Source organism: Chelonia mydas, chromosome 5 (assembly GCF_015237465.2).
Source record: "Chelonia mydas isolate rCheMyd1 chromosome 5, rCheMyd1.pri.v2, whole genome shotgun sequence".
Classification (NCBI taxonomy): Eukaryota; Metazoa; Chordata; order Testudines; family Cheloniidae; genus Chelonia; species Chelonia mydas.
Window position 1 is genome coordinate 20,354,243 of NC_051245.2, and position 26,431 is coordinate 20,380,673.

The 26,431-nt window shown below is 41.3% G+C and overlaps 1 protein-coding gene across 2 annotated transcripts; it reads right to left on the reverse strand.

The window, feature by feature from the left end:
- Positions 1 to 1,607: 1,607 nt before the first annotated feature.
- NARS1 (asparaginyl-tRNA synthetase 1) lies at positions 1,608 to 26,414 on the reverse strand. 2 transcript variants are annotated; one of them, XM_037902579.2, is made up of 15 exons: positions 26,234 to 26,414; positions 21,819 to 21,901; positions 21,470 to 21,535; positions 21,260 to 21,352; positions 20,506 to 20,595; positions 18,957 to 19,035; positions 17,997 to 18,067; positions 17,620 to 17,706; positions 14,428 to 14,649; positions 14,056 to 14,255; positions 11,216 to 11,351; positions 8,090 to 8,203; positions 5,183 to 5,314; positions 3,936 to 4,067; positions 1,608 to 3,212 (listed from the first exon to the last, which is right to left on the reverse strand). In XM_037902579.2, exons 1-15 carry the CDS (start codon positions 26,361 to 26,363, stop codon positions 3,081 to 3,083), a joined length of 1,767 nt encoding a protein of 588 aa, XP_037758507.1. In that variant the 5' UTR covers positions 26,364 to 26,414; the 3' UTR covers positions 1,608 to 3,080. The 2 variants fall into 2 exon arrangements, with proteins under 2 accessions (XP_037758507.1, XP_043402532.1); XM_043546597.1 differs by lacking the exon at positions 26,234 to 26,414 and adding an exon at positions 25,932 to 26,089.
- Positions 26,415 to 26,431: the final 17 nt, after the last annotated feature.

Below are 26,431 nucleotides of genomic sequence, written 5' to 3' on the forward strand. Positions count from 1 at the left end.
TTCAGAGACATTTATAAATTAAAATTCCCCAGGGGACATGTCTGCTGATAATTCAACAAACAGCTTTGAAGACAGAGACAGGGAATGGGATTATATTTTTCCAGTTTTTAGTTAAAATAAAGATAATCTGACTTTTATATAATTTAGAAAGTCAAACACAGGAGGAGGTTGCTACTGGTATACTAAAATGAGACAACTCATGTTGATTTTTTTCTTTTATGTCTTTGAGAGGAGGTCGCTACTGGTATACTAAAATGAGACAACTCATGTTGATTTTTTTCTTTTATGTCTCCTGCATTGGATTATGAGTTCAGTATAAAACACGTTGAAACCCTGGGAAGTCTATTATTGTTAAATATTTATATAGCATTACAACTTTGCCTGGACTTTTACACAGATTAAAAAACCCACCACCTTGTTCTGAAGAGTTTTGTAATCTCAAGTAGACAAACATGGAGACCAAAAAAAATGCAGGAAGAACCAGGAAAAAGAACAGATGAAGGAAACAAAACTAATGGTGTTATTGTATAGTGAGGGAGTCTTGTAAGGTCTGGCATTTTTCCCATACAGACTGCGGTAGGTCCAGAGGAAAGGAATAGGCCACAAAGGAGTGTAAGTTAATAGTGGATAATAAGGTGGAAGAAGTGAGGTCAAAGGAGAATTTGGAGAAGAGAAAAACTTCATCCTAATCAGCTACCTGAGCAATCCTCATTTCTTGGAGCAACATTAACTCATCAGTAGCTTTTAAACCCCCTCCTCAAAAGGGGCACTACTCAAACAATGCAGTTGGCTTTCAATGGCAGCATGGGTCCTGAACAGGAACAGTGGGAATTTCATGGGATGTCTGTAATTCCTGGAGCACCTAAGCCGCAATCAGGGACTCTTCTCTCCCAGCAGAGATGATGCCTTGCACACATGACATTGTTCACCCTGTGGAATTTTCCCACGTAAAAATTTGAGGCCGTACCCCACTTCTCTTTGGACATGTCTCCAAAGAGACTCTTAGGCAAAGTTAAGGCAAACAGTTAAAATGTATGGATTTAAAGTACAGTAGTTAAAGCACATTAAATGCCTGTGTGGACATACTCATTCAGAAGTAACCTTAGTTCACTTTAGCCTTAAATGCCTTCAAAGGGTACATCTACATGGGGATAAAGGCCCTGCAGCTTAGCCGCAGCTGTCCTGGGTCAGCTGACTCAGGCTTGCAGGGCTCAGATTGCAGGGCTAAAAATTGTTGTGACAGGAGCCCAAGCTCTGGGAGCCTGTGAGGGTCGAGGATCCCAGAGCTCAGGCTCCAACCCAAGCGCAAATGTCTACAAGCCATTTTTTAGCCCCGGAACCGGTGGGCTGTGAGCCTGAGTCAGCTGACCTGGGCCAGCTGCAGACTTTTGATTAAGCTAAAGCAATAATGCCGTTTTACTTCTGAGCGAGAGCAGTAGGTTTAATGCACTTTAATTAATGTGCTTTCAGTTCACACCAGTAGTTAATTCAGTTAAACTTTCCTAAGTCTTCTCATGTCTACATGTCCTTTGACAGGGTGGAGTATGTTGAGAAAAAAAGAACAAGTACAAAAAGGGGACAGTCCAAAAGTTATTACCCTGAACACATTTTTGTATGTTATGCTAAATTTATTGACTAGCAGATTGAACTGATTTATGTGTGCAACATGCAAAATTCTAAAAAGAAAAACAAAGTTTTGCTACAGAAATGTGAAGTTTAACAATTTACAAATACAGTGTAGATGAAAAGTCCAGACTAGGTCCCAAGGCAGGTATCCAAGTAGGTCTCAAATAATCCACCTACTATTTGTTCCAGTAAGATTTATCTAATTTATGATTAAAATGCATTCTGACAGCTCAAAACACTTAATAATTAAGTAATATTTGATTACAATCATTGAGGGAATCCATAGAGGAGAAGCAGAAACAGTACACTGAGCCCATTACCCAAACTTTAGTCAGTACAGAGCCATCTGGGAGACAAGACATTACTGACCTGTGAAAATATGCTCCTTAGATTAAAATACTCTTAAAAAGGACACTAATCCAAATAATCATATAATGCTGAAATTAAACTATTTCAGTTTCAAAGTTATCAAATTGTATCAGTGTCTTTAAAATTCAGTTTTCTTCCTATGTGTCAAACAGTGACCAACCGATTAAGGGAACTCAAACATGTAGGTGTACAGGAGAAGCCAGACACAACATTCTAAGAATACATCCACCTCGTTCTATCTCAGCATGTAGGCTGTACAATGGCTGATCCTGTTAAAGGGCCCAGTTCTGCAAGGTGTAGACCACTGATCTCTGGCAGACATCAAAAGCAGCGGAGGGTGCTCTGCACCTTGCAAAACTGAAGCCATCATTTCCAAATTAATGAACTCTGTCAAAAGAAAGCAGATCCTTTTGTGTGAGGATGATGCGCACAATCCTACACTCCTACTGACTGCCGTGAGTTTTGTTTGGGTAAGCGAAGGATTGGGCTCAAATGTTCTCAGATCGTATTTCTAACAGTTTACACAATTCCACCTTTATAAACTTCTGCTGCACACTCTCATATTAATACACAATAGTATTTGTAACTTTAAATGATCTGCCTTTTAATTTAACCAAAACAACCCCCAAACCGCAGATAAAAGAAACTGGGTTTATGTTCTAAAAGAAAATCAAATGCCCCAATGTTTTCGGATACATATAGGTTGAATGTTAAAGTCACAGGAGAAATAAACGTTGCATGCTAAGTACTGTACACTGCATGGTTCAAATGTCAATCTAATATGAAAACTTCGCTGTGAGCTAAAAGCTGCAATGCCCCACCCAGATTTTTAAAATGACAAAACAGCAATTTTTCTGTAGATTTTTTTTTAAAGTGATGTTACCTTCCAAATAAGCAGAATTTTACCTGCTACATTAGATAGTTGTTTTAGTAAAACTACTTCTTTATGGCTCAAGCAACAAGGAGGAATAGCTCTTGCCTTTAGACGGACTGTAGGATGACATAGTGCACTGTTTTCCCCCCCCTCACATGTAGGATTTTTGAAGTTGCTTTGATTTTCTGTTGAATTTCTCCTGAGGAAGTGGTTAAGGTTTGCAGCGCTGGACGAAGCGTGGGTACAGACATACATCACGGATGTGATGCCTGTTCAGGATCCATGTTAAGAAGCGTTCTAAGCCCAAGCCGTACCCACCATGAGGACATGTGCCATATTTACGCTATGGAACAAAATGCAAAGAGGAAATATTTTAAAAAATGCATCAACCTGTTGTTACTCATCTACACGGGGATAAATATCACACTCGGGGGCTCATATCCTGAACGATAAATGGGGAAACTAAAATGGGCTCATTCCATTGAATGAGTGGGAGTCTGATTCCTGATATTTATTATCCAGAAAAGAAAGGAGTGGGAAAGAGGAAGGTGAAAGACAACTCTTTACACTACACTTCTCCCCTCCAGCCCTTTTGTCCTTCTCCACCCCATTCCCCTTCCACTGCAACCTCTGCTGATGGACTGTTCATTTTCCAATAGACTAAATTACTCTTCTGTCCACCGACAGCAAAAATATTTTATACTTGGAAGCTGCCAAGGGGAACTACTGCCTTTCAAACAGGCAAAGCAGGGGCAGAAGACTTTCCAAGGGAATTGCACTCACATGCCCAGCTATTTCCAGGCTGCACTGGAGCCTCTAAGCAGGGAGCTCTAATAGAGGCTGTATGCACTGCAGCAAGCAAAAGCAATTTCAGTAGCCTAAAAACTACCTTGCCACAGGTAGCAACCAGTTGCAAGATGCAATGGGTCAAGTGGCCAAAAGGTAGAGAAGTCCTGATCCCTCTAAAATAAACTGTCCAGATTAATTTTTACTATCATTTTAGCATGATCTGAAAAAGCCACACCCTCTGTATTTGACATGCAGGGAGTAAAATCTATTCACGTACCTGATCTGTATACCAGTAGTAAGGTGTTGGGTCAATACCTTCCCGCTTATAACCCTCTAGTAGCTCATCACTGTCCCAGATACGCATTGAGCCTCCAACTATCTCACCAACACTGGGCATCAATACATCAACCTAAAACAGACAAGACAGGAGGTCACAACCTATTACATATAAGCTACTTGCGGGGGTGGGGGGGGGGGGTCAACCCCAAAACAATCATAGGCTTAAAAGGTTAGCATGATAGCACTTCTCAGGCACACTCTAAGGAGGATGGCAAGTCCTATTAGCCCCATTTTACAGGAGGGGAATTTGAGCAGAAAGACTGATTGACTTATCCAAGTACATAAGAATGGCCCTACTGGGTCAGATCAACTGTCCATCTAGCACACTATCCTGTCTCAGACAATGGCCAGTGCTAGAAGCTTCAGAGGGAATGAACAAAACGTGACAATTTTGAGTGACCATCCCCAGTCACCCTACCCCAGCTTCTGACAGTTGGAGGTTTAAGGGACACGTGGAGCATGGGGTTGCGTCCCTGACCATCTTTGCAAACAGCCATTGATGGACCTATCGTCCATGAAGTTCTCTCATTCTTTTCTGAACCCAGTGATGCTTTTGGCCTCCACAGCATCCCATGGCAACCCGTTCCAGAGGATGACTGTGCGTTGTGTAAAGAAGCACCTCCTTCTCTTTGTTTTAAACCTGCCGCCTATTATTTTCATCGGGTGACTCCTAGTTCTTGTGTTATGTGAAGGGATAAATAACACTCCCATATTCACTTTCTCCCCACGTGATTTTATAGTCCTCTATCATATCCCCCCTTAGTTATCTCTTTTCCGAGCTGAGCAAGTCCCTGTCTTTTTAATCTTTCCTCATACACAGCTAAGAATAGCACCCAGCTCTCCTGACTTCTGGTCCTGTGCTTTAACCGTAAGACTGTTCTTTTCCTCCCACTATTAGACTGAATACTATCTTTATATAGTGTGTGTGTGTGATCAGACTAAACGAAAGCCCTAGTCAAGGGCTGACATTTATTCTTTTCAGGGCAGGTATACAGTTACTTCAATATTTCTTTTTTTAAAGCAAACAAGCCATGTACAGACACATGCAAAAATATTATTTCACTGAAAGCTATCCCACTTGACTCTCCCACCCCGTCATTTATTATATTTTTCTGTGCATTCACACACACAAGTACCCTCCCAATCCCAGAAAGAAACTAAGGATACTGTGTGATACAAACTGACAGATTCAGTAAGCCGGGAATCCTCAGGACAACGCTGCATGTAGAAGGATTTTATCTCTGCAGGAAATCGACACAGCAAGATTGGTTCATTAATGGTGTCTGTCATCAGTCTCTCAGGAGCTTCTGGGATATCCTGAGGTTAAACAAGATTTTATTAACATTTATGGCCAGACACTGCTTGAATTCAGCGCTAGACTTTTCTCCTATAGACGCCAGGCACAAAGAACACAGTATAACACAGACATGAGGAAAGCTTTGGGCAGGGGTGGGGGCGGGGGGAAGCAATTTTAATCAAACTCCAAGATGTTAAATCAGGAAAAAATTATTTTGCATCAGAACATTCACTACATATCAGAGGGTAACAGCTAAGACACTAGGAAAAACTAAGCCAGCCTCAGACTGGAAACTGAGAAGAAAGTGGAGTTCTTTCTGATGATCAGTTACTGTTACACAGAAGCTAGTTTTATCTGGCCCTGAAACCCAGGTGTGCTACATATTCCATGGGCATTAGGTCTCACTGCTAAGAACTCTTTAAGCACTTCCTTTGATCTATATATTGCATATATGAATATCTTGAATGACCAGTTAAAGACCAATTATATGTACCACTACATCAAAACCCTCCTAACTTTGAAGTTACTAAGGAATGTTGAAGGACACCTAGCAATATACACTCCAGAAGTGGTTGCTTTTTTTAAAAATCAATTCAGCAGTTTTACTATTAATAATAAAAACAGGCACAGTTTAATACTCGTTAGATTGCTAATATTTTCTGCCTTTGCTATAAGTAACTTTATTTAATAATCATTAAGTATCATACAGTCAAATCTATGGTAACATATGTTTCACATGATCTAACATAAAATGCAACTACAATGAAATATCCCTTTTTTGTAGTATTTCATCTATTTTATACAAAAATGTATCACCACCAGCATGGGTTCTCAACTCCATCAAAATCAAAGCACAGCTTAAACTCATCCAGACTGGAATTCCACTTTTTATGACCATTCTCTAAATGGTTGCCTTTGATTGCAAAAAGTGGTGCAGGATGTAAAGAAACTAAGGGCACATCTACACTACAAACTTAAGTCAACCTATGTTAGGTCAACTTACAGCTGCAGTGTTTCATGTCCACACTGCCCTCCTTCTGCCAGTGGTGCACATCCTCACCAGCAGTGCTTCCATCAACTTAAGAGGACTAGCCTGGCTGGGAACAGGGAGCCCCCCACTCGCCCTGGGGCGAGAGCCCAAGCTGTATGCCAGGCACGGGGTTCACAGCAGAAAGCCTAAAACAGTCTCTCTTATCAATTTCACGGCTCCAGCACCGCATCACCCTAACTAACTGACATAAGCCCGATACCTTTCACGGAGGGGGAGTTATGTCGGTGTAGTAGGGCTCTTACAGCGGAATCAAGGCTGTAGCGTAGACCGACATAATTAGGTCGACGTAAACTACCTTATGTTCACCTAACTCTGTAGCGTAGACCAGGTCTAAGTCTAATTCCAACAGATACAAGCAATGCTTCTTCAATTAATGACAAATGTAACAACCATGTGTGTGGGTCAATGTTCACTTCCATTGTTGCCTGTGATTTAAATACATGTAGAAGTTATATTAGAAATCTAAAATATAACATGATTTCCCTCTCAATTCTGGGTTAAGGCAGGCACTGACAGCACCAAAGACATGACAATTCAAACCAGAGGCAGCGTCAGTCTTATTTGCGATGAATAAAGAATGCCACATTGTGTGGCAAAACTTAAAGATAAACCAGACACTAGAAACTCAGAGCCAGGTGCTGAAAAGGGATGGAGCACCTGGGGCTTTCACTGATTGCACCAGGAGCTGCAGATGCACAGCCCCTCTGAGAATTTAGACTATGTCAAGGTCACAAAAGTGTAATTTTGTTTCCCTTGCTGCGCACTGAAAAGGGTGCAAAGGGCCCTAAATCCAGAGAGGAGTCGGGCAGAGAGAGAAAAAATACCCCACAACTAAAAGCACAGGTACTATACAGTTTGGAAGTTAAAAGACAACAAGAAGGAGGTTGGACCTTTTCACCAAAAGTTCTCTACTTTTTGATTAAAAGCTTTTGGGACCAAAATAACAAAATTTTCCTGATCCAAATTTCTTGGTTTTTTGACTGAAATACAAATTTGACCACTTTTTTTTTTTTTTTTTTTTAAAGCAAAATACAATGTATCCAATTTTTTAACCTACATTTTAAATTTTCTTCCTCAGTGTACCCTAAATACAATTATTTGACCAAAACATTTTATTCAAATTTCTCAATTTTCTAAACATTTTTGACCAAAAGTTTTAATCCAAATTTTGATCTTAAATAATGTGTTTTTGCCATTTTTATTTTATTTTATTTTTTTTTTTTACCCACAAGGCAGGCTCCCTTCCAACCCAGTGGCATCCGGTCCTTCTACTTATCCTGCACTACCAGAAGTGTAGTACACAGCAATGGGAGGAAAATGTTAGCACAACACATGAGGGAATGCCATGCAGAGGGGATGTGTGTCTGCATTTGGTTTCCTCCTCCACCCAAGACTCATGTGGATTTCCCTATGGATCCTCAGGCTCAGAGCATCTTAAAGGCCACAGTCCCTCCACATGTCTTCAAACCAGAGAATAGATTCTGAAACCTAGTATTCAGGAGGACAAAGACATTGACTTAAAGAAATCCTGGCTCTACTGATCAACATTACTCTTTAGACACCTAGAAGACCAGGCCATACCAAAAAAAGAAGTCAGTAGGTACTTTATAAAAATCACTGTTTGCATTTATTGCATTATGATCCAGTCACAAAATTTAGAAAGAAACCACAAGTATGGTAAACTTTCAGAGTTGAGCTCCAATCTCTTAATATATCAAAAGAATAGAGGGTAAAAGGGTCTTACTTCTCCGAATTCATAGTAAGTGCCATCTTCCTTCTTCACATCGTGTTCCTTTAGCCACGTAATGGCATCTGTATAGTTCATTCGTTTGAAAGGGCGTTTTGGGGGCTGGAAGTTCTGCAATGTAAGAGACACACATGAAAACATTAGTGTTGTTTGAAAGGTCATTTCCTTTTAGCAGTGCAGTTAGAGTTAGGAAAGTAACCAGGTTTAATAATTAAAAAAAAAAAAAAAAAAAAAAAAGCACCTTCCTACTCAGGAGATCTATTCCCTGTCTGTGTTCAGAGTCTTATCTGCTCACTTTGGTGAACAACACAAGCTTACCTTACCCCAGTAGGGCTTAGAAAGAGCAAGCCAGACTATTTTCTAGCTCATGCTTTAAACAAATTAGTAATAAAGATTCTTCCCCTGAAACAAACTAGAAAAGATCCTGTAGCCAGAATAAATACAGCTGGGCTTTCAGATCCAAGGAAGAGTTTGTGATGCTTAGAAAGAACTTTGAGACAGAGCAAATTTGACAAAGAATCCATTGATAATAGAATCATGCTTTAAATTGCCTGAATATGAGAGGCAACAAACCAGTTCTGGGCTAACATATAGTAAAAGGTCAGGTTTCAGAGTAGCAGCCGTGTTAGTCTGTATCCGCAAAAAGAAAAGGAGTACTTGTGGCACCTCAGAGACTAACATTTATTTGAGCATAAGCTTTCGTGAGCTACAGCTCACCTCATCGGATGCATCCGATGAAGTGAGCTGTAGCTCACGAAAGCTTATGCTCAAATAAATTTGTTAGTCTCTAAGGTGCCACATGTACTCCTTTTCTTTATATAGTAAATGTATGATTACTCCATTAATTGTTTGAAACAACTCAAACCATGGAGGAATTGCTTTTTTTTAAACTTACTTTAGTTGTTATTGATTTAATAAAGTGGATTGTTTAATTATTTTTTAAAATAATTGATTCACGCCTCCACTAGTCTCCCTTACACCTCCCACCCAGAAGAGCTGTGCCAATGAGGCTCCCTCTACAGCTCTTGGACCTTACCTGGATGGTGTGTGTACTAATGCAATGCAGTTGCCTCTATGGGAGACTTAGGTAAATACCTGGTGGTGTCTAGGGTGCTGAGTGAGTGTGTGCACACAGAACATCTATCCCTCTCCACATGCAGCTTTCTGTACCCACAGAATGCTCTCTGCAGGAACCAGGATACAGTACCACTCTGGCCATTGGCCCACTCTGTGCATGGATGCATTGGGTACATCAGCACCAGTTCCAAGGCGTACTGCAGATAGCACTACTGGACACTATGCCAAGAGAAAGTTTCCATTTGCTGGGATACAGGGCTGGTCAGAACTTGTACTTGCAGCAAGTTCAGACTTGCTACATTCACCTCTTTAAGGGAAGACCACACTCTCTGGCCTTTGCTGTATCTCACCTCCCCCAAACCCAGGTCCTGAGCAGAGACTAAACAAGTAGGAGGAAGGCAGTGCTTATCAGAACAAGCCAAGGAAACTGGAGATGCTCTGGTCTCTATACAACATGAATGAGTTGGCTAGTGACTGAGAGGAGACTGGCTGGCTGTAGGAGGGAAATTAAGAAGACAATGAAGTAAGGTGGGTCATTGCAGACAGGATGAGGAGTATGAACCAGCTTTACTGAGCACTGTGTCTCCGCTTAGAAACCGCACAAGTAACTGGATAATATTGTCTGTTTCCTCATGCTTCCTGTCTGTCTGTCTCCAACCTGTATCTCGTCAGATACTTAGATTGTTCTGCCCCAATCTTTTTGTTCTATTTGTACAGTACCTAGCACAGTGGGGTTTTGGCTGTAACCAATTAGTTCAGGTTATCATCCATTTATCACTGTATTATGTGATGTTATGGTCAATGTATATGCCATTTCATATATAATCAATGTTTATAGATTTAATAGATTTAAATGGTAGGATTATAAAGTAGTATAGGATAGATAAGTATTTAGGAGTGACGAGTGTGTATTAGGTATATAAGTAAAGCGTGGCTGGAAAGCAAGGCCTACAGGCTGAGACCTATAAGATTTTAGCTTAGCCATACTAGGCCATAGCCTTAAGAACGCTTGACGTGAGTGGGAATAACCCTGTGGCAGCAAGGTCGCAAGGTTACTGAATAAGATGTGCCAAGAGGTGATATTACAAAAAAATGGATTGTAATAGACAGCAATGTATTGTCCAAGACCGCGATACACCTGACTGGAACATCTTTCAATGACTGTCCTGACCACAGAGTACATGGTATGCATAGATGCTAATGAGAATAAGAGGAACTAAGAACAACCTATGAAAAACAGGACATATTTATGGGGTGTGGAAGTACAGATAAAGGAAAGAGTTTGACACCTTCATGCATATGTGTTAGGTGTGGTGAGAATTACTCTATAAAAGAGGGTTCCATTGTTGGGTAAAAGTGGGAAGACCCAAGGGACGAGCCCACAGGAAGTCCCAGCAGGAACCATCCCTCTAGCAACGATCATCTATTGAGAGGTCTGCTCAACCCTAGAATATCTTTGAGGATGTGAGTGTGACTACAGTTATAATTACTGCATAGGTTTTTGTCAGATTTCTATATGCATGGGTAATTGTAACTTATTGCTTAATAAAACTTGTAGTACAGATAAGACTTTGTACTCTGTGGACATTATCCTTGGACTTTGTGTGTTTCTAGAGTCTCCAAATTTGAGAAAAGAACCAGATGCAATTTCACTCTGATGAGTTTGAAACTGTAGCAACCAGAGCTGAATGCATGGTGGTGTAATACATCATCAAATTCACTTTAAGCAAAATAAAAGGCTACCTGATCCATGAATGGGGCCTCCTAGGCACTTCTGGAATTCAAACAGCTTATCCTGAGACTTTAAGATATAAACCACCACCACCCCTATCCGTGCATGATGTAGGTATCAGCCTTGCAGAGGCTGGACTCCTTTTGATGTCATTCAGTGTCTTACAAATGATCAGAGCTCACTACTGTGCTCTGTTCACCCCTGTGCAAATATGCTGCCAAAGGAAGCTAGGCTGAGGTTCTGAGGGACATTAAGTCATATTCCTTGCCAAACAGAAGTGAATATTCAGGACTGCTTGCCACACCACCACATACCGGGTTTAGGTCATATAGGAAGGTTGATACAGACGATTTCAGAACTCTATCCACGACATCACACACCAAATTCTCCAGACGGGTCAACAAGTCTTCAAAGGTCATAAAAGGACATTCAGCTTCAATGTGAGTATATCTGAAGAACAAGGTCACATCACTATTAGTCATGAGAATGAAGACACTTCCCCCACTTTCATCAGCCATGCACAAGCAAGAGGACTTAAGTAATGAAGACAATCTCCCTATGAGAAGGGAGGATTTCATCCCAATTGCCATTTTGCCCCCTCCCTCCCTACACTTTTAACTTATAACTGGGGCTCTCGATTAATCAGTTAACTCTCGTGATTAACTCAAAAAAATTAATCACGATAAATCGAGTTTTAATTGCACTGATAAGCAATAGAATACCAACTGAAATTTATTAAATATTTTGGATGTTTTTCTACATTTTCAAATATATTGATTTAAATTACAACACAGAATACAAAGTGTACAATGCTCAGTTTATATTTATTTTTATTACAAATATTTGCACTCTAAAAATGATAAAAGAAATAGAATTTTCAATTCACCTCGTACAAAGTACTGTAGTGCAATCTCTTTATCATGAAAGTGCAACTTACAAATGTAGATTTTGTTACATAACTGCACTCAAAACCAAAACAACGTAAAACTTTAGAACCTACAAGTCCACTCAGTCCTATTTCTTGTTCAGCCAATTGCAAAGAAACAAGTCTGTTCACATTTACGGGACATAACACTACCCACTTCTTATTTACAATGTCACCAGAAAGTGAGAATGGGCATTTGCATGAGATTTTTGTAGCTGGAATTGCAAGGTATTTACATGCCAACAGTGTTCCCTGTAGTTTTTCCCACCCACATGCGGAATGAATTTTGTTATGTGCACCAATATGGAGGTGATGTGTGATCACCTCCATATTGGTGCACATAACAAAACTCATGTGGCAGGGAGGGGCCGAGAGGTTTGGAATGTGGGAGGAGGCTCAGGGCTGGAGCAGAGCATTGGGTGTGGGAGGTGAGGGCTCCGGCTGGGGGTGAAGGCTCTGGGGTGGGGCCAGGGAAGAGAGGCTCAGGGCTGGGGCAGGCTCTGGGGTGGGGCTGGAGATGATGGGTTTGGGGTGCAGTGGGTCTCCCTGGGGCTACGGTGGGGAGCGAGGCCCCCCCCCCACTCTCTCTCCCTGCAGCAGCACCTGGATTTCAGGGACACGCCTCTCCCCCAGCTGCGGCAGGGCCAACTGCCTGTCCCCCCAGCCGCAGCAGGTACGGGCTGGGTTGGGGCTGGAGAAGGGGCACTGCAGCAGGTCTGGGGCTTGGGGAGAGACATCTCTCCGCTGCAGCCCTGAGCGCCTGCACAGTGCTTAATAGGCAGACGCACGGCCACACAGCTTAGAGGGAACTTAGCATGCGAGATATGCTAAACACTCGTATGCCCCTTCATGCTTTTGTTACCATTCCAGAGGACATGCCTCCATGCTGATGATGCTCGTTAAAAATGATGTGTTAATTAAAATTTATGACTGAACTCCTTTGGGGAGAATTGTATGTCCCCTGCTCTGTTTTACCCACATTCTGCCACATATTTCATGTTACAGAAGTCTCAGATGATGACCCAGCACATGTTCATTTTAAGAACACTTTCACTGCAGATTTGACAAAATGCAAAGAAGGTACCAATGTGAGATTTCTAAAGACAGCTACAGCACTTGACCCAAGGCGTAAGAAGCTGAAGTGCCTTCCAAAATCTGAGAAGGGCGAGGTGTGGAGCATGCTTTCAGAAGTCTTAAAGAACAACTCTCTGATGCGGAAACTACAGAACGCAAAACACCAAAAAAGAAAATCAACCCGCTGCTGGTGGCATCTGATCAGAGGATGAAAATGAACCTGTGTCAGTCTGCACTGCTTGGGCTTGTTATCGAGCAGAACCAGTCATCGGCATGGACGCATGTCCTCTGGAATGGTGGCTGAGGCATGAAGAGACATATAAATCTTTAGAGCATTAGGCATGTAAATATCTTGTGACTCTGGCTACAACAGTGCCATGTGAACACCTGTTCTCACTTTCAGGTGACAATGTAAACAAGAAGCAGGCAGTATTATCTCCTGCAAATGTAAACAAACTTGTTTGTCGAGTGATTGGCTGAACAAGAAGTAGGACTGAGTGGACTTGTAGGCACTACAGTTTTACATTGTTTTCTTTTTGAATGCAGGGTTGTTTTTTTTTTTTTTTCCACACAATTCTACATTTGTAAATTCAACTTTCATGATAAAAGATTGCACTACAGTACTTGCAATGAGGAAATTGAAAAATACTATCTTTTGGTTTTTACAGTGTAAATATCTGTAATCAAAAATAAATATAAACTGAGCACTATACACTTTGTATTCTGTGTTGTAACTGAAATCAATATATTTGTAAATGTAGAAAACATCCACAAATATTTAAATAAGTGGTATTCTATTATCATTTAACAGTGCAATTGTGATAATTTTTTTAATTGCTTGACAGCCCTACTTATAACCTTATTCCCTTCACAAGTTACACAATGGCATCCACAGCATATTCCAACAACAGAAGCTCAATAAAAGACATTCTCCACCTGGACAAATTGGAGAAGAGGAGTGAAAGTCTCCTCTAATGCTCTGCCTCCCACCCACTGATCTTGGGAATAGGACATTTCCAAAGTAGCTTTGGTCAGCCCCTTGCATATTAACATAATGCTCTACCTTCCTTTTCGCAGAGTCCTATTGTTCCTGACTGATTGCTGCTCCCTTGCTCTCTAAACACATGCATACTTATACTACAATTATTCCCATACTCTGCCAGGTGTCTGCGCGTCCTGGACTGCTCAGCTCTGTACGACTGGGCGATACAAAACGTGTCTCCTAATGCGGGGATGCAGGTCTCCAGGTACAGCTGGGATGACTGTGTCAAGTATGCCTCTTCGCCAAAATAATCCAGTTTGAATAGCGTGGAGCCTCCTTCAACCTGTGTTTGGACTAGTGTCGGTGGAGTGATCTGTTAAACAAAAGCTCGTTACTAAGTTAAGAGTTACGTCTATAAAACCAGTCAGAAAGTGGTCTCCTAATTGACAAGTAATTTTTGTGTAATTCACTTCAATATCAAAGTCTATACAGTATATCTAGAAGCTACACTGAGGCTCTGAAGAAGGAAAGAAAGCTATACTTACTTCGTAATATCCATTGTCAAAGAAGTGATCCCTGAAGCACTGTATGACCATGGAGCGCACCTTGAAGATTTTGGACATATTCTCTCCTCGGATCATCATATACCTGTTGTTAAGCTGCACATCAACATCCGATTCCTCATTGATCAGGTTATCAGCCCCTCCAGCTGGAGCCAGACCAATCAGCTCCCAATAGTCACAACTCAACTCATGGCCTCCTGGAGCCTATGGGTTTTATAAGAAACAACATACACATTAGAAGTTTGGTACTGTCACCTAAAAATGGTAACTTGATAGTCTAACTTACTCTGTTGCTAAGAGCTCTGTTTTGGCCCTAGATGTTCAAGGCCTACTGAGAAAGGCAATGATTTTAAATTGCCATTTTTTGTAATTTAACAATGCCACCTTTAGACAAATGATTTGCAACCCAAGACTGGGTTGGGATCCACTGATTTAACTACAGTGGCATTATGTGCTTCTGCTGATTAATAAAAAGTTACTCAGTGTAAAAGATTTTCATCATCAGAACTTGCATGGTCTGAGGTATCTTGTCAATGTTCCCAAATGCCTGCTACTCTTGTGAAAACAGTGAAAAATCCCTCCTTCTCTCTCCACTCCCATGAAAATACCCACATTTGGGAGGCGGTGTACATTCCCTTGATAGGAATCTAAGGCATTCTGACCTTTGTATATTTTTGTCCCGTCTCCTCCTGCTGAAGGATACATGTAACTCTCACTAAAGTCAATGGGAGTTGCTCATATGATGGTGGAAGGACCACCATATATAGACTATGGAGGAATTTCATCCCAGGTCTTGAATGGGACGTGGGGGCTTTTCTGAGCTTTCTACATTGCACTGAATTTCACGCCCATATGAAAGCAGAAAACCCTCCCATTACTAATTTTAGCTAACTGCTGAAAAAGGAAACAAATTGTCCATTTTGGAGTTTAAGTAGCATATGCTATAGTGTCATAATCCCAAACATTATACCATTTGCTAAGGCAAAAATTTCATTTTCTGATTCTATCTGGCTTTCGCTGTCCAAAATGACAGAGACAATAATGTAATAATGAGCTAATGAATATAAATAGTAAACAAAAAGCACAAAAAATAGTTAGAAGTTAGAGTTTAATATCCTCAGATATTATTACTAACAAAGGGAAGGATATTATTGTGCTTTTAAAATAAGTTATTTCTGACCTGATAATATAATTTTAACTTGATACTAGCAGCTATAAGTTTCAATACAATTGGGGTGGGGTTCTTTAGACAAGTTCTCTTATGGATGCAGTCTGTCATCTCAGAGTGATAGGGAGGATTACAACCGGTTTTAAACACACGGTTCCGGCTAATAGGTTTCTAACTCTCTTTTGCCACCAGTGTGGATACTGTCAGACAGCATGTTGTAGCCCAGGTTTTTAAAAACACAAGTCTAACACTGTTGGGCCATGTTCACACACTGGCCGGCAAGTGCATTTTGGAAATAGGTTTGCTGAACTGTATTCAAATATGGCTCCTAAACTCAGTGAAACAGAGAGTAGACAGTCCAGATTGTGACTTGTTTGGCCCTATTTCCTTTTTCCCCTTTTCCAAACTTTCTAGACTCAATAAAATGTACACAAGTGTTTGTGCAGAAGTAAATACATTTTCACTGTATGATGAAATTTCTGAATAAATTAACATCTTTCTAACAAAACCCCTACATAACTATTCTCCAGGAAGGGCCCACAACATAATTGAAAGTCTCACTGTAGACTGTGCCAGAATCCAGAAAACTGAGTATCAATGGGGTTGCTGGGAGTGTAAATTAGGCAGAATTTGTCCCATTCTTTCTTAACATTAGTGGTTAGTTGAACAGCCTAATCTTCAAAGTTCGCAAAAAGAAAAGGAGTACTTGTGGCACCTTAGAGACTAACCAATTTATTTGAGCACGAGCTTTCGTGAGCTACAGCTCACTTCACCAATTTATTTGAGCATGAGCTTTCATGAGCTAACCTCACGATTCTTCAAAGTTGGCTCTTTAATAGCTACTTAGAGCACTATCAGAATAGTCTTCTCTCTTTTGTTTTTTATTCTCTGAATTTCCCCTCCAGCAAATCCAACAAACATCAGGAAACTATATTCAAGCATTGGTTTACAACATGGATTTATATTTATTCTGCAGAAGACATTTTATAACTGAATTAATTAGACTAAGTGCAACTGAGAAGATATTCGAAAACAAATGTCCTACTATTAATTCATTTTATGGGAGTTATATTTACTATACATTACAATATTTTAGGATATCCTGAAACTTTGGATCATCCTCATCCAGTTTCTCTCCCCATATGAACTCCTGGAAAATTTCCCAGCCCTAGCTTCAGTTTGAACTCCTTTTATGGGTCTCCTTTATGAAGTTACTTATTGTAGAACTGGCCCTAGCTTCAGATGTGAAAGAATTCATAAGTGTTAATGGAATCGTTCCAATCTCAAATTTACATGATCAATTATAAGGCACTAAGGTATAAACACTGTTATGGTTTTTGGTCTACAACCTTATTGTATTTTTATACATTTCCAGCAGTTATAAATGATGCTGAAATTTATAGCCAAGAACACAACCACAGTTAAAGAACACAAACACAGTTAAAGGCCAGTTTTCAGGCTACGTGGTTTTGTGTCCCCCTCAAATTTTTTTTTTTTTAAAAGGCCAAATTAAAGTCTCCATGCTCCCACAGGTTATCCTGCATAGAGGGGAGCCTACAGGCACAAATCTCGGCTAGAGAGTAGAGTTGAGAAGCACCACATTACCACTAAAACAATTCTTTAAAAAAAAAAAAATTCATCTTGCTTTTTAGGAAAACTAAAGCCATGTCTATATTTAAAGACAATACTCTACCATACTAGTACCCTAAGGAAATGCAATTTCAGCTAAAAGATAAAATAGAAATATTACCCAGTTAGAACGAACGCAAGCACAAATCCATGCACACACACAACATACACTCTCTCTCTCTCTCTCAGCCATATCATGCAGCCAATTTTTGAGCAGCAATCCCCATTGAAATCAATTAAGAAGTTCTTTCCCCCTGCTCCCTCCACCTTCCCTGCCCCTCCCAAAAAGGGCCATATTGTACCATCTGACTGAGTGATGGGTGGGTGAGGAGTGGTGGGGAAAAAAGCAAACTCACAGCCGCAACTAACTCCCTCACCTGCTTGCCTTCAGGAACAAGGTTTAATGTACCATACACAGCCACACTGCTCTCTGTAGAGAGGATCACTCCATTGTAACACTGGCACTATAGAAAAAGAGACAAAGATATTTTAATTTACAGCTAGAGTACAAACTCTACAAGTGTCCAGAGATAAAGAAAGAAGGTTCATAATCCCATCGTTAACTCATTCTGTGAAAAAAAACTCCAGTGGTATGAGTGAGAAAGAGACCCCTTAACCATATTATGGTTTAATTCATTAAACCTTTATGAAAAGTTTAAGTCAACCTTTCAAGTGGGGCATATAAAAGAAACAACACTCGGTATTGATAGTTTCTCTTTTGCACTGCAGAACAGAATAAAACCCTGCAACTCACCAGTTCATCTGACAGGACACACTGCAGAAATCCTGTGCCATCCCTTAACACGAGGAACATCAAATTTTTTCCTAGTTAACAAAAACAAAAACCCAGACTCGTCAGACAAAACTATTACTTTATTCAGTTCAGCAGGCCCACACCCAGCAAACATTACCAAGGCAGTTTGTTTTCAGAGTTTGTCTGTTAAGGATTGCTCATGATCACTAATAAATACCAGAACTACACATTAAACCATTTGTTGGATGATAAAACCCTTTCCACACAACTGTGTTTTTTACACCAAAAGATAATGAAAGATGAAGTCATATGTAGAGCCTAATCCTAGGAGGTGTTAGACATCCAAATCCGCCAGGCCAAAATCCTGGCTCCACTGAAGTTAATGGCAAAACTCCCATTGATATCAATAGGGTCAGGATTTTACTCCCAATAATTTGACAAGGAGTGTTGGATGTTCTCAGGGCCAGGCCCTTTGGACTGGCCATACAGAGGTGCTATATACAGGTGCTGAATATAAAGGCCCAAATTACAGCTATTGTGTGGGAAATGTAGTCCCTCCCATCCACAACTAAAGAAAGCCCTCTTGTTCAAGTTTTTCCTTCTGGGAAGAAACAGATTGCACAGCATGCCATGCAATAGGAATTGCTGTTAAGGCAGGACAGCCAGCATCACAGCCCGATCCCCAGGTCACATCAAGTTCAATCCTTCCAGGATACCTGACAGAGGACATCTATGAAGCATTAGCGGATCCAGGATTAGGATGGACAGCTTTACCAGGTGCTACAGAAGCTGTTCATTTTTCACGCACCTCCCAGCTTTTCTAGCATGAGCAAGGTGAGCCAGAATGTGGCCTATTATATTCTACACCTTGGATTACTACTACTTGTTCCTCCTCTTTGCATTGACTCAATTACTTTTAAGGGGTAGCTATTTACCTTGTCTACATTAAGGACTGTTTACCTTGTCTACGTAACCGGTGGACCCAGCCAAAAACCTTCACTCGTTGGCCTCTGTGTGCCTCTAGAGCACGAATCTTCACCTGTAAAGCATGGATTAAAATCAATGAACCACAGAGATAAATCATAACAAACTGACATTTAGACAGTGCCTTTCATTTCTACAGCTTCATGGGCATACAGGATATGCCCCCAGAAACAGCTTCTTCTAACCATTGAAATGCACAGACATCCGTGGTAGAACACAACAGGGATTGAACAGCACCCATCAATACTGCACGACTGTTTAGGGCACCAAGGGAAGAATATCCTATCAAGTTAAAAATAGAAAGGCTTGCGTTCAAGCACCTCTGATGTCCTAACCAAATTTCATGTTAGGTTATTACATTCTGCTTAACAGTCCTACTTTGTCAGATAGCAACGTGGGAACTTTAATGACCACAAGTGATCAGGAATTTGGTTTTACATCTTATTTGAATACAACAGTCAGCACATGTAAAAGTTCGCCTCTCAGATATTACTTATACTTGAATATATACCAAATTGCCACATCAATCTGTGCAAAAGACCTTGAATATACAGCTTTCCTTCACCGGGAGGTCTGAAGAGCCTCTTCTGCACTAATTTTTAAAACTACTCAGTAAAATAGGAGTTCAGTTAGAAGTCAAAATGAGAGAGAGGATAATGAATTAGAATTTTAGGTAACTGGCACTTTCTGATGCACTTTATTTTGGTACTGATTGAATCCCATTGCAAAGTCACTGTTGAGGCACTCATGTGGTCAGGCTGACTCTCCAACTGGCAGGCTGGTGTTGCTCTTCAGAGACTTATCTAGTTATCGGTTAACAGATTTTAAAGCCCCAGCCATCTGCAACTTGGAATTGCGACAGTGCATTGGTCAGGGAAAGACAAGAGACTGACTTTGGTACAACTGTGCACACTGTTTGCTTATGTTGGAGTGGAAATCTCAAAGCAAAATTCTTTCACACATGCTGTAAGAAGTGTCTTCAAGATTGCGATCTGGCAGAATGTTTATGTTTTGCTTCCCAATTCCTCTCTGATTTAGACTTGCCAAACCTCACTGACTTCAGTGTCGCTGTACGAACGTAATTAAGTAGAACTTGGGCCTATACATATTGGATATTATTCAGTATGTATGTTTTTCAAATCAGCAATATTTCCTCCATCATGGCAAAAGCTCTTCTGTTGGGGGCAGATTTTAAACAAGGGTCTTTTTAGCAATTAAAAAAAACAGCAAAAACTTATTAGGCTGTTTCAAACAGAAGTACAGCCTGGCTCTTTTCCTTTGGTGCATATGTACTGGGAGAATCCAAAATTAAAGTCAAGCAGGCTCAGTGAACTGTGAGGTGCATGAGGGAGATGAAACATATGAGGATATGCTAATGACCAGAGAGAATAAAATCTCAAGGAAAGAACAGTATCGTAGTCTTCAACAGCTGGTGATGATGTGGAGCATACCTCAGAATCATGCTGTTTATAAATATATGTCAGAGATTGTTACAGGGGCTTCTTATCCATTAGATTTCACTCACGCATTTAGGCTCTGGAAGACTGGGATCATTCTTGATAGTAATTTTCTTAGCTTCCTCCAGGTTCTTCTCTCGTCGCAAAATGTCTTCTGCCTAATTATAAGAAGTTTTTCCATAAATGACGTATTGGTCATGTATTGGTGTTAACGATAACTACAATCAGGTTATTTATTCTAGTATCACTCTCCACGGACAGCAGTATGGAACTGTAATGTACATCTCTAAAGATGAATGCTTACATACAATCTCAGCACTGCTACAATATGTCAAAAATCTGCCCTAAGATACATGGGTGCGATCCCCAGGACATGAAACACTTCCTAGAAGTGCTCTTAACCTGGTTTAGAGAAGGTTGGAGGAGTTTAGAGACATCCACATTCACATCCAAAATTTATAGAAACTCATCCCAGCCCTGACGCAGACCATTTGCTTGTCTTGATGAGGTGAAAACAACTAACTAACATATACATTAAAATCAATGGGAGTCAAACCATATATGCAAGGACAGAATAGGGCCAATTACATTTAACTTTCTCTGCCCTTCTCTGGCGAAATTAAACGATCTGGGCACACAAGCAGTGGGCTTAAAGGTTGTAATTCTGACTAGTGCACTACTGATCACTTTGCCTGCTACAGCCTTCATCCACCACTATAACAGCATACTCAGGATTAGCATATGCCATTTTCAGGGGAACTAAGATGGATTTTTTTATTTTTAATTTCTAAATGAGCTGACTTGGCAGTATTCATAACTCACCTCTTTCTTCTCCCTAGCTTCATTCTTCATTTGTTCTCTGTGCCATGTTTTTTTGACATTCTTCATTTGTGACTTAGAAATAGCATCCCATCTCTAGATGAATCCGGTGAGATATGGGGAGGAGGGGAAGAGAAAGAAGTTATTTGTGTCTTGAAAAATAGGAACCTTAATACCGCATTTAATTAGAAATATCCATTTAAATTACATCACCTCATTTTCTTTTTGCGAGTCCACATAAATAGTAGGAAATGGTTCCTTTCCTGCTGTCATCAAAGCCTTAAAGGGAAAAAAAAAGTGCAAAGTCAGTTTTATCATAAGAATACTGAAGCCAGATTGTCAATGAGATAATATGGTGGACATCCTACGTTTACAAAACACATCAATGACGACCAGATGTTAAGATATATATGATTTACGTTTAAAGAGAACAGCTGCTTAAAAAGCCATTCAGATCAAATCTGGTCCACCACTAGTTTACAGTATTTCCCTAAATAATTGGCTGTTTGTCCTGAATTGAAACAACATGACTTGAAATAGACTGTGTGTTTTCTGCAGATACCTTCAGAGCTGTTTTGAAAGGCTTCTTCTCTGTTCCATCGCCAGTAGAATCGCAGCCCTCACGTTCAGAAACGTACATCTCTCCTGTAATATAGGAGCAGCATATACAGGTATTTTAAAGCAAGCACAAAACTTGGCAAGATTTTAAAAGGGACTGGATATTTATATGGCTATCAAGAATATTCAGCATCACCATAATTAATGAAGACGTGTTTCTGGAGAGACATTAAGCCTCATGTTTCAGGTCTCACGAGAATCTCTAATTGTTAGGGCATGTCTACACTGCAATGTAAGTTCCCAGACCCTGGGTTTGTTAACCTAGAGCTTGAGTGTCAACACTCATTTGCGACCCCAGGTTAGGAACTGGTGAACCCTGGTTCCTAGCTGGGGCTCCAGAGTCTTCACTGCATTAGGCAGGCCTGAGTCCAACTACCCACATCTTCAGACTTCCTAGCACCCTCCCAAAATGTGGCAGCAACGGCCCTTTGTGTGTGATGCAGTGTGGGAAAACTTGACTGTCCACCAAACCACTGACAGAGGACAAAGAAAGTCAGCCTGTAGAATACTTTTGGAACAGCATCTACACTGCAAAGCAACAGGGCTTGAACCCTGGGTCCTGGCTTGACTCAGGCTCAGACCCTCCACACCTGTGGGGTCCTGAGACCAAGCCAAGGGTTAGTGCAATTTGTGTGTAGATGAAGGGGGGCGGGGGGGGGGGGGGTCAAGGCTTGAGCTGTAGTTCAAACCCCCGGCTTACTCTGTAGTGTAGATATAGACTAGTATCCCCATCCTCCTATTGAGGTTTCTTACACCTTCCTCTGAAGTTTCTGATGCAGACCACTGTCAGAGACAGGATACTAGGCCAGACAGATCTTAGATCTGATCCAGCATGGCAATTCCTATGTTCTTATTAACTCAATAGTGGTGTCTTTGCAGAGTAACCAGCACATATGCAGTTAAGACTACAAGCAACTTAACACAGAGAGAGATTAATAAGATTGAGACTTCTCAGCTCAGAAAAGAGATGACTAAGGGGGGATATGATAGAGGTTCATAAAATCATGACTGGTGTGGAGAAAGTAAATAAGGAAGTGTTATTTACTCCTTCTCATAACACAAGAACTAGGGGTCACCAAATTAAATTAATAGGCAGCAGGTTTAAAACAAACAAAAGGAAGTATTTCTGCATCCAACGCATAGTCAACCTGTGGAACTCTTTGCCAGAGGATGTTTTGAAGGCCAAGATTATAACAAGGTTCAAAAAAGAACTAGATGGGCAGAGATGGTGTCTCTAGCCTCTGTTTGCCGGAAGCTGAGAAGGGGCGACAAGGGATGCATCATTTAATGATTACTTGTTCTGTTCATTCCCTCTTGGGCACCTGGCATTGATCACTGTTGGAAGACAGGATACTGGGCTAGATGGCCTTTGGTATGACCTAGTATGGGAATTCTTAAGTTCAAATAAAAAACAAATATTTATTTAACATTTCTGTCTCTTCTGTGTTATTTTGAGAATTCCAGCTAGCAATGGACCAATACAGTTGTCAGGATTCTTTTTGTTCATAATATATTTTAAAAACTCCTTCTTTCCATAAATTTCTCCTTGTGTCCCCTGGCTTCCCTTATCAATTGTCTACAATTCCTAACTGCTGATTTATAGTCATTACTATTAACTTCCCCTTTATTCCATTTTATTTTATTTATCTTATTTATTTATTTTACAGCTGCCTTCTCTTCCACTCTGAACCAGGTTGTTTTTTTAATCAACACAGCCTTCTTCCTCAGCTGCAGAATTGTAGCTTTTTAGGGCATCTACGAAAGTGTTCTGAAATGATTCCCAATTATCATTCACATTTTTCAATTAAATTATTCCTCCCAGCTGATTTGACTCATAATTGCTTTCAGCTTTGTGAAATTGGCCCTATGAAAGCACCAAGTATATATATTACTTGTCTAGACTTTATTCTGCTTGCACATTATAAATGTGATCAAGTCACAATCACTTGTACCTAAGCTACCATTAACTTAGTTCTGTGATCAGTTCCTCTTTATCTATTAGAACAAGGAGTTAGGATATAGATATTCAGGCCTGTCTGCAAAGGCCTATACTCTAAGAATTTAGGTGTATTCTTATCACTTAGCTAGTTATAGAGGTATAAAAGAAAGAATCAAAATCAATGTCTGCCGGTGTAAGGGCCTTCTCTTACTGTGAAGGTCTGAGGCCTTGTTCTTAGGATAAGGCCTCTGGCTAAGCAGCAGAGGCAGCCATAAGCTGGGAAGCGAACGGTCACATCCTCACATTCCAAACTAGTCACATTGAAATAAGGTGCTATTGGGCTGTTAGGAATACAATCCTGTCCTGATAATGGCCTATCACCTCCAGAGAAAGGGAAGTGCCTAGAAAAGGTAAAAGGAAACTTAGTTTGATAGCATCCTGTCTGGCAAGAACTCACTTATCAATAGCTGGGATGTGAAATCCTCATTTCTGTGTTGTTCTATCACTGTAGTCTCCATTTTCCCTATTGTTTGTCAGTATCATCTCTGTCTGGTTCTGTGATTGTTTCTTTGTCTGCTATATAATTAATTTTGCTGGGTGTAAACTAATTAAGGTGTGGGATATAATTGGTTAAATAATCATGTTACAGTATGTTAGGATTGGCTCGTTAAATTTCAGGAAAATGTTTGGTTAAAGTATAGCTAAGCAGAGCTCAAGTTTTACTATATAGTCTGCAGTCACTCAGTAAGTGGGGGGGGAGAGTGGGGGGGAAATTAGAATCATGTTTTGCTAAAGGGGGAATGGGAACAGGGACACAGGTAAGGCTCTGTGGTGTCAGAGCTGGGAAGGGGGACACTAAGGAAGGAAACTGGAATCATGCTTGCTGGAAGTTCACCCCAATAAACATCAAAATTGTTTCCACCTTCTGGACTTCGGGTATTGTTGCTCTCTGTTCATGCGAGAAGGAACAGGGAAGTAAGCGGGTGAAGGAATAAGCCCCTAACACAAGGTCTAATATATAATCCCCCCAGGTTGGCTTTGAGTTAAGAAATTGTCATCTATAACATTGAGAAATTCCAGGGAAGTTTTAGCATAAGATAACCAGCATGTCACTCAAATCGAAGTCCCCTTTTTGTTTGTTTTAAAGGGGATGAATGTTTAGTTTTTATTACAATAAAGCATTTGGGATACAGTGTGTCTTAAAACGTTGTAAAAAATTAACTGAGCATGTTTGGAGGACAAACTTTTTAGTTGCAATGATGCAACAGTGACTCATACTTCCATAGGGGAAGTAATTGATCAAATTAAAAAAAACCAAACCAGCACTGAACTGCCTCATGGCAGCCAAGGAAAAAGACTGTCCATGCTGCCTGTTGGAATTGATTTAATCCCTTACACATCACATACTGCCTTTCTGATGGTGTCTAGCACAGCTCCTTTCCTGCATCAGGACGCTGATGGAGCTAATGGGAAGACACACTAGGAAATGGGTGCAGCTCTCTCAACCCAGCACTGGTCAGTGCCCACTTCTTTAGCATACACAAGCCTCCAACAGCAGTGCCTCTTGCCCAGCAGCAGGCTGTGAAAGGACTTTTCAGCCACCTCATAAGAACTGCCACACTAGGTCAGTCCAATGGTCCATCTAACACATTAACCTGTCTTCTAACAGCTGACAGTGCCAGATGCTACAGAGGAAATCAACAGTTTTTGAGCAATCCATCCCCTGCCATCCAAGCCCAGCTTCTGGCAGTCAGAGGTTTAGGGACACCCAGAGTACGGGGTTACATCCATGCCTATCTTGGCTAATAGCCATTGATGTACTCATCCTCCATGAACTTCTCTTTAAAAAGAAAAAAAAAAAAAAAAAACCTCAAAACCAGATTTACACTTTTGGCCTTCACACCATCCCCTGGCAACAAGTTCATCATGTTGACTGTGCATTATGTGAAGAAATACTTCCAAAGTCTTTAAAACAAAGACAAGGACTTAACTATCTCGATTAATTTTACGTCATCTGCAAACTGCCACCTCACCCGTTAACCCCTTCCCCCCCAGATCGCTAACGAATACGTGGACTAGGTAGCACCGGTCCCTGGCCGGGGGAACCCCGCTCCTGACCTCTCTCCACGATGAAAACCGACCCTTCACTCCTACTCTTTGGTGGCCGTGTTTTCGCCACTGCCTGACCCACGAGGGGATTTGCCCTTTTTGACGAGGGGCCTGGGCAGGCCAAGCACCTCCCCAGGCGAGGGACCAGAGCGCGCCTACCAGGAACACCGACTCTAGAGCAACGTGTCCTTCGCGGCGCGGAGCTGCTCAGCCGGGCCGGGCGCTAGGGCGGGCCCCAGCGCCGGGCCGGGCCGGGGGCGCCGGGCCGGGGCCTCCCCGCGCTGCCCCGCCACCGCCCCGCGGGGACTCACCGAGGGCCAGCTCGCCCGCCTCCTGGATGAGCAGCGCGGACATGGCGGCAGCGGAGACTCCCCACGCGCCCGGCCCGGCAGCAGCTGGTGCAGCAGGCGGCTCCCCAGCGCTCCGGCGACGGGATTGCATCAGTCTGCGGCCGGGCCGGCCTCGCCGCAGCCCCGCCCCGGCGCGGGGAGCTCATTGGCCCGGCCGCG

Coding starts and splice junctions, on each gene's coding strand:
- NARS1 (XM_037902579.2), bottom strand. CDS start 26,363: ATGCAATCCCGTCGCCGGAGCGCTGGGGAGCCGCCTGCTGCACCAGCT. Junction 11,352..14,055: donor ACGCGCAGACACCTGGCAGA/GTATGGGAATAA, acceptor CTTGTTCTTCAG/ATATACTCACATTGAAGCTG. Junction 3,213..3,935: donor ACTACTGGTATACAGATCAG/GTACGTGAATAG, acceptor TTTGTTCCATAG/CGTAAATATGGCACATGTCC.